At 55.3% G+C, this 8,113-nt stretch overlaps 3 protein-coding genes across 3 annotated transcripts in view; 2 read left to right on the forward strand and 1 right to left on the reverse strand.

The window, feature by feature from the left end:
* Positions 1-3,854, forward strand: part of PTSG_03980 (COP9 signalosome complex subunit 2) — a 4,214-nt gene extending 360 nt beyond the window's left edge. The window contains exons 2-13 of the mRNA XM_004994820.1: positions 43-159; positions 322-399; positions 538-591; positions 767-838; positions 1,067-1,156; positions 1,457-1,663; positions 1,869-1,938; positions 2,127-2,191; positions 2,375-2,488; positions 2,671-2,723; positions 2,957-3,196; positions 3,461-3,854. Coding sequence (XP_004994877.1) covers positions 43-159; positions 322-399; positions 538-591; positions 767-838; positions 1,067-1,156; positions 1,457-1,663; positions 1,869-1,938; positions 2,127-2,191; positions 2,375-2,488; positions 2,671-2,723; positions 2,957-3,196; positions 3,461-3,599 — 1,299 coding nt within the window. The 3' untranslated portion in view covers positions 3,600-3,854. The remainder of the gene's footprint in view (positions 1-42; positions 160-321; positions 400-537; positions 592-766; positions 839-1,066; positions 1,157-1,456; positions 1,664-1,868; positions 1,939-2,126; positions 2,192-2,374; positions 2,489-2,670; positions 2,724-2,956; positions 3,197-3,460) is intronic.
* PTSG_03981 (uncharacterized protein) lies at positions 3,784-5,000 on the reverse strand. The gene has a single exon (XM_004994821.1). It carries the CDS (start codon positions 4,985-4,987, stop codon positions 4,022-4,024), a length of 966 nt encoding a protein of 321 aa, XP_004994878.1. The 5' UTR covers positions 4,988-5,000; the 3' UTR covers positions 3,784-4,021.
* A 204-nt stretch (positions 5,001-5,204) lies between these two features.
* On the forward strand, positions 5,205-7,625 carry PTSG_03982 (uncharacterized protein; the record flags this gene model as incomplete). The annotated part of the gene is made up of 9 exons (XM_004994822.1): positions 5,205-5,285; positions 5,499-5,536; positions 5,707-5,777; positions 5,923-5,975; positions 6,168-6,289; positions 6,613-6,647; positions 6,802-6,864; positions 7,015-7,175; positions 7,353-7,625. 9 exons carry the CDS (start codon positions 5,205-5,207, stop codon positions 7,467-7,469), a joined length of 741 nt encoding a protein of 246 aa, XP_004994879.1. The 3' UTR covers positions 7,470-7,625.
* Positions 7,626-8,113: the final 488 nt, after the last annotated feature.

Genomic DNA, 8,113 nt, shown 5'->3' on the forward strand with positions numbered 1-8,113 from the left:
ACATACACACACTGACACACACACACACAACTTCCCTGGCAGGAGTACGAATCTGATGAGGGATCTGACGATGACGACGCCAACCTCGAGAACACATACTACAATGCCAAGAATTACAAAACAGATGACCCCGACAAGGCCCTCGAAGAGTTCAAGAAGGTTTGTGTGCATGTGTGCGTGAATGTGTGTATGTGTGTGCGTGTATGTATGTGTCTTCTTATTTGTATTCACGATGGGAGGACGCGTCACGACGCCGCACTGCTCACCCTTGCTTGTCGATTGATCGACCAACAACTGCGGTGTGTCGATGGGTCAATGCAGGTGATCGACAACGAGCCTGAGAAGGGCGACTGGGGATTCAAGGCACACAAACAGTCACTCAAAGTGTTGTTTGCACAAGTAAGTTGGGATGCGGTGTTTGTCCTCTGTATCTGCTCCTCTCGCTGGAACACAGCGCGCTGGCCCGTGTTTCCAACACAAAGTTACAGATTTGGCGTCTCATCCGCCGTTCTTGCACCGTTGCATGCCGACACGCAGAAACGATACGACGAGTTCTTCGACACGTACAAGTCTCTCCTCACATACATTAAGGTACACTGGCGCGCTACCACCACACACACACACACACACACACGTAGATTGCATTTGGTTTGTACTAGTGTGAACGCCGACCTTCACGCCATGAACACGGCACCGACCTTGTCTCACGCACCTTGCAATGCTGGGCGCCCCTTGCTTGTTTTCGCGCGCGTGCGTCTGCCAACAGTCTGCTGTGACACAAAACTACAGCAGCCGTTCCATCAACTCCATCTTGGAGTACGTCTCAACCGGGTTCAACGTGAGTGTCTGTGAATGTAAATGCGTGTGCGCGTGTCCTTGCGCTTCTTGCATACTCTCAAGAGACATGTATCCATTTGAGGTTGTACAAAGGTTTTCACGCTTTGCCGCATGCTCACACCACCATCTTTGCCATGACACAACAACGTGCTGTGCACACATGTGTGTATGTGTGAATGTCATTGCCGTTGCCGTTGCTGTTGCCTTTGTGGTGTGGTGTGGTGTGCAGCCTGAACAGCTGGAGCAGATTTTCCGCGTGACGCTGGACGCACTTCGGGAGAGCAGAAACCAGCGCCTCTGGTTCAAGACAAATCTCAAGGTATGTGTATATTAAATGCATGCATGGTCGCTAGTGTGTGTGTGTGTGTGTGTGTGTGTGTGTGTGTGTGTGTGCGTGCGTGCGTGCGTGCGTGCGTGCGTGCGTGTGTGTGTGTGTGTGCGCGTGTGCGCGTGTGTGTGCATGTACGAGTTAATGCGAATATTCGCTCTATCGGCCCATGACTGACATCGTGCGAGAGCTCTTCAACATCGTCTCACACCCAACACACACACACACGCATGCACGCACGCACGCACGCACCACCACCACCACCACCACCACCACCACCACCCGAGCCAGTTTGGCAAGGTTTTGCTTGACAAGGGCGACTTTGTGCGGCTGCGGGAGGTGGTGCAGGAGCTGCACAGCTCGCTCGAGCCCGCGGAGGGGGAGGGTGATGCCGGCGACGACGACGACGCGGATTCGCGCAACGGCACGCAGCTGATGGAGATTTACGCGCTGGAGATTCAGATGTACACCGCTCAGAAGGAGACGAAGAAGCTCAAGGTGTGTGTGTGTGTGTGTGTGTGTGTGTGTGTGTGTGTGTGTGCGTCGGAGTGGGTACTTTTGTGTCCCGTCGCGTGCGTGTGCTTTGTCGTTGCTGTACATGCGTACTCGAATGCATGCAGCGCTGTGCATGTGCTGACTCCTCCTTTGCATCGCCACCACCTCAACTGCTCTGTCCCCGTCATGACCGCTGTGCTGTTGTCAGGACCTGTACAAGCGGGCACTGCGCATCCGGTCCGCAATTCCGCACCCGTACATCCTCGGCATCGTCAGAGGTTAGGGGAGAGGGAGGTGGCGGGTGTGTGTGTGTGTGTGTGTGTGTGTGTGTGTGTATGTGTGTGTGTGTGTTTCTCTCTCTCTCTCTGTCTCTGTGCTTGTGTGTGTATTTGGAGTTGCAGCCATGTGTTTGTGCTTCCATCATGCGATGCCCTCATCTGCTCCCATCGCCGTGATGTGACAACAGAGTGCGGCGGGAAGATGCATCTTGATGAACAGCAGTGGTCGCAGGCCTACGAGGACTTCTTTGAGGTTTGCCATTAGTGGAGGAGGTGGAGGTGACTGACTCAACAGCAGCCACCTCCAAAACACACACACACACACACACACACACACACACACACACACACACACACACACACACACACACACACACACACACACACACACACACTCACTCACATTCACTCACATTCACCATTCACCATTCACCAGGCGTTCAAGAGCTACGATGAGAGCGGGAGCGACAAGAAGATTTCGTGCCTGAAGTATCTTGTGCTGGCAAACATGCTCATGAAGTCAAACGTCGACCCCTTTGATGCCCAAGAGGTGACACACACACACACATGAACCTTCAGCTGTAGAACGCTCTCTTGTGTGTGTGTGTCTCGCGAGCGTGCTGTTGCATGAATGTTGATTATTCTCACCCACATGTGCATCGTCGCGCTCAATCCACACCACGTTGCCCCCCCCCCCTCTTTGTACTGCGCAACCAAAACCACTCGCATCAGTCCAAACCGTACAAGAACGACCCTCAGATTGTCGCCATGACAGATCTCGTCGGGTGGGTCGTTTTGTCACGTGGGAGCTTGCGTGTGTGCGTGTGCTGTTCTGTACGAGTGAGTGATGAGTGTGTGTGTGTGAGTGATGAGTGTGTGTGTGTGTGTGTGTGTGTGTGTGTGAGTGTGTGTTTGTTTGTTTGGCCTCTGCCACACCAGTACCATCTCCCCTATTCCCCTTTCTCCTGCTCTCGCCCCACTTACTAATCCTTCCTCCCATCTGCTTCACTTACTCCAGGGCGTACCAAGCGAACGACGTCAAGGCGTTTGAGCGCATTCTGCGCGTGCACGAGGCGGCCATCATGGGCGATCCGTTTGTGCGCTCGTACATTGAGGACCTTCTGCGAAACATCCGCACAGAGGCGATGGTGAAGCTCATCAGGCCGTACACGCGCGTGCGCATTTCGTTCATCAGTGACCGCCTGGGCATCACGGAGGAGGAGGTGGTGGATCTGCTCGTCGCCGCCATCCTCGACAAGTCAGTCCACTGTGTTTTGCTGCGGTGAAGTGGTGGTGGTTGTGGTTGTGTTTGTGGTGGAGGAGGTGACTTGTTGTTGTTGTTGTTGTGGTGGTGGTGGTGGTGGTGCGTCACACGGCGCGTTGTTGGTGCATGTTCTCGCAACAAAAACGAAACCTCAATCACCTTGACATGTTCTCACAACAATCCGCAATTCCTTGTCCCTCCCTCCTTTTCCCCCCTTATTGCCTCGACCCTCCCCGCATCTTGTTTTCGCGTCGGCAGGGCTGTGCAAGGACAGATTGACCACGTGGAGCGGCTGGTTGTGCTGCAGCAGCAGGAGCGCGTGGGCAGATATGCGTCGCTGGTGGAGTGGGCAGACAAGCTCGACACCATCATCTCCGCAGCCGAACACATCATCTAGTGGTGTGTGTGTGTGTGTGTGTGTGTGTGTGTGTGTGTGTGTGTGTGTGTGTGTGTGTGTGTGTGTGTGTGTGTGTGTGCTTTGCACGTGCTCTCCCCACCCTCCTCTTTTGTCCACCCTTCCTCCCATTTTGCTTGTCTTGTGTGCCAGCAAGCTTGCGTGTCATCTGCATTGTTCAGCTGCATGTTCGTGTGTTTGTTTATGGGGACTGTGTAACTGCCCAGCGATACATATTAATACAACATCCGCAACGCATGGTGATGTGCGAGTGTGCGAGCAAGTCAGCCAGCCGTGGGTTATCAACGCGAAGAAGGAAGGGGGGAGGGGAAGACAAAAGGGAGTCGAGGCGTGGCGTCGTGGTCTCCAAAACACCACGTTTGCGATGGCGCAGTGAGCCACACAGCAAGCATTCGCAGCGTCCCTCAGCCATCCTCCTTGGCGGTGCTGTTGCTACTTTGGCTGTGCTCATTGGGGTCCTGTTGGTGATGGTCGTGGTGGTGGTGGTGGTTTGAGTGAGGCCCCCCATCGTGGCCCGGCTCCACCTCGTACCCATACTCTCGCGCCAGGATCATCGCCGCCTTGGTGAACTCCGCGTCCACCGCCGCCAGGTCGCTCCAGCTGATGGTGGGGTGCTCCCGTGGGGCGCGTGGCGCGTGGTGGTCCGAGTGCACGTCGCATATCGTCTCGTTGAACCCGGCAGCAAGGCAGATGACCGATGGCGGGGTGTCCTCTGTGCGGAAGCGCTGGTCGGCGTAGATCTGGATCATGCGGTTCCACGTGACCCAGTGCACGAGGGCGCGGCGCAGGATGGGCTCCATGGTGGCCAGCCCGGGCACCTCGGGCGTGTGCCTGCCGATGAACTCCCACGAGTCGTCCAGGTACGTTGTGAGGCTGGCGATGCTGCGCAAGGGGTGGCGCACCAGGTGGAACACGTGGCGGAAGCGGTGGTGTTTCATCTCGTGCCCGGTCCCTTGCCAGGGGTACTTGTTGTCGGGGTCCACCGCCGCATATGTCCAGGCAACGGAGCCGTCCGAGCAGATGTGCTCGTGGCAGACGTCGAGGCCCTTCAGCTGCAGCACGTTTGAGATGTGGTGCGTCCCGCTGCGGCCCACACCGGTGACCAGCAGCGGCAGCACCTGGCTGGCCTCGCAGAAGGGAAACGCCTTGTGCGAGTGCAGGCACACGTCCTCGCTACTCCAGAAGGCGCCGGCCACGGCGCGGTGGGCCAGGTGCGTGTGCAGACTTGGCGCAAGCGACTCCCAGCCCAGGGACCCCAGCCTGTCGACGCCTTCCTGGTCCCCCAACGCCATTGCCGTGGCTACAACGACGGCAAGGACCACCACCACCACCCGAACAGCACCCACGACCAAGAACATTGTCATCATCATCGTTGTGGTCGTTTTGTGTGTGTGAAATGCGCGCTTTGTTTTTTTTTGAGAAGTGATCGCAGCTCTTTTTGTGTGTCTGTGCGTGCGTGCGTGTGTGTGTGTGTGTGTGTGTGTGTGTGTGTGCGTGTGTCTGTGTCTGTGTGTGTGTACATGCGTGTGCGTGTGTCTGTGTCTGTGTGTGTGTACATGTGTGTGTGTGTGTGCAGCTCAACATCGTATGTTTCCTCCCAATCAGGGCTCCCTTCTCGTGTGGAAGCGCACATACGGGCAGACACTCGCTGGGATTCGTCCAGCCAAGGTATGCTCAACAAGCTTGCATGCCATCCTTGTTGTGCGTATGTGTGTGCGTGTGTGTGTGTGTGCGTTATGCATGCGTGTGTTTGCGATTCACTGGTTTGTCGTATCGCCGTTGCGAGCGCTGTGCGTGTCTCACATGAACCTCTCCTTGCCTGCTCGCGTGCTTGCTTGCTTGCATTCCTGCCGGGCTGCTCCGTCTCCAACACATTTAAAGGGCACCTCATTGCGGCGGCTGCTGCTCAGGCCCATCTTGTACGTTGCCGATGTCACTGGCACTGACACTTGCGTGTATTCGATTGGAAATGGTTTCACATGGGATGTAACGCGCTTGCTCACACGTCAACGGCATTCTTGCGCACACACCTTGCGCCGTGTTGTTCCATGACATGTCACATTTGATCTTCTTCCACCATGTGCCTCAGAACGGCAATAGCTGTGTACATATCCAAGCGCGGCCTTCAGTTCATGCTTGGCCATAGGTTTCATCGAGCAGGTGTGCCTTGAATGCGTATTTGCTGAGCAATGTGTGCACAGATGTGCTTGTGCATGTTTCGCAGTTGTGTTGTGGTTGCGCGTGGTTTGGGCTGTGTTTCCCCCCCCCCCAACTCATCCGTGCTTAAACATCCCCTTCGTGCAAGGCGAACACACCTGGAAGCGGCGCTTGCTTCGCCTCCTCACAAATGCGCAACGAGTATGCTCTCTTCTGTGTGCATGCGTGCCTTTGTGTATGTGTGTGCATGTACGCAAACGTGAATCTGTACATGCGTGCTTGTGTGAACGATTCCAACCGCTGCAAACAGACGGCAGCTCACGCCTTGCCCACCTTGTGCCCGCTTCACCAATCGCAACCTCAACACCTTGGCCCCCATCTCAACGTGTGCAGGTGGTGGAAGTGCTGTCGACACTGAACCACTTTGTGTTTCTGTACTCTGCTGATTTCCCCACGCTGCCTGACCGCCTGCTCCGCCTCTCGTATACACGCACCGCCGCATCAGCCACCACAATGTACGCAGCACAGGCACCTGTGGCATGCGCTCGCCTTGCTCCTTGCGTGCGTCTGTGTGTGTGTGTGTGTGTGTGTGTGTGTGTGTGTGTGTGTGTGTGTGTGTGTGTGTGTGTGTATGTGTGTGACAATGTGCGCTGCCCTGCCCTCTTGTCTGCCAGCATGTCCACTTGCCTGTTTGCGTGCGCGTATTTGTCGCGTTCAATCGCTGGCTGCACTTGCGGTTCAACTTCCTGTCTGTACCCGACATGCTCATGCTCATGTCCTATTCCCATCTTCCTTCACCAAACCACCACCTCCACCTCCTCTTCCTCCTTCTTGTTAGGCTCGGTTACTTGCAACAGGAAATGCTCATTCAAGGTTTGGGCTGCGCTGCCGTGTGCTCATCTCTGTATCTCCACCTTTCCCCTTGGCACCAATGTCCCACGTAACGTGTCACTGCTACACACGCTTTACTTTCCACCACTCACCTCGCATGCATTTGCATCCTTTGTCACACCAACCCGCCGTGCAGTGCTTCTTGTTGCACTGCGGCGCGTTGCGCACATTCCCGCGTCCTTGCCCGCGTGGCTCACAGGTGGTGAAACCTCGTGCCATCCCGCTGCACTGTGACACCACCTCGCCTGTTCTGCACCACCTTGCTTGGTCCTGCCCTTGCTTGCCCCCTCCCTTTCCTCCCTGCTTGCTATCCTCCTCTCACTCTCGCAATCATGTGTGCGTTGTTCAGCGAGGCCTGTCGACCCCCACGCTTCCGAGGTATCCCCATCATCATCGTCGTCATCGTCGTCGTTGAGGTGTATGCGTTGCCTTGGCCGCTGCATTCAGCTCCCCTGCAGTGGCGCCTGTGGCCACCCCATCTGCTTCTCATGTGCCGTCATCGCTTTCACGGTATGCTTATGTGTGTGTATGTGTGTGTGAGTGTGAGGTATGTGTGTGCGTGTATGTGCGTGTATGTGTGTGTGTGTATGTGTGCATGTCTCCGTGTGTGTATGAGCGATTGCTCATGATCATGCAACTCACACAAGCTTCCACGACCCCCAAAAACGTGCGCGCACACATACACAGAGCGAAGGGGATATCACGTGCAAGTTGTGTGGTGCGCCGTGTCGGGCACGCAATCTTCGCCTCGCGCAGCCACTGCAGTATGTGGCCCCTGCACCGTCGTCACTGGCGTTGTCGTGACAAATGAAGACCCAACAAGCATCTTGTTTGTTTTGCATAGCCGAGTCATGTGAGAGAGAGAGTGTGTGTGTGAGTATGTGTGAGTGTGCGATAAGTCTAATGTAAGTTAAATGGCCTTAAGCTTTGTCTTGTCTGTACACAATTCCTCTTCGGCTGCATTGTGCCATTCTCGAGAAGTGAGCCAGAGAGAGAGAGAGAGCGAGAGAGAGAGAGAGAGAGAGAGAGAGAGAGAGAGAGAGAGAGAGAGAGAGAGAGAGAGAGAGAGAGAGAGAGAGAGAGAGAGAGAGAGAGAGAGAGAGAGAGAGAGAGAGAGAGAGAGACAGAGACAGAGACAGAGACAGAGACAGAGACAGAGACAGACACACACACACACACACACACACACACACACACACACACACACACACACACACACACACACACACACACACACACACACACACACAGAAAACAGACTGAGTCCGTGATAGGGCGAGTCATCATTGTTTTTGTTTGTCGCTCACTTGAAATACACAGCACACCCAGATGGACCTCATATACCCTGCTTTCCACGTGTGCAGAGACTACATGCATAATGCGTGCCTCCGTTTTCCGTTGTTTGAGTGTTATGCGTTTGCCGAGTAGCGTGCAGCCTTCCACCTATC

This window comes from Salpingoeca rosetta (genome assembly GCF_000188695.1).
Source record: "Salpingoeca rosetta unplaced genomic scaffold supercont1.9, whole genome shotgun sequence".
NCBI lineage: Eukaryota > Choanoflagellata > Craspedida > Salpingoecidae > Salpingoeca > Salpingoeca rosetta.

Coding starts and splice junctions, on each gene's coding strand:
- PTSG_03981 (XM_004994821.1), bottom strand. CDS start 4,987: ATGATGATGACAATGTTCTTGGTCGTGGGTGCTGTTCGGGTGGTGGTG.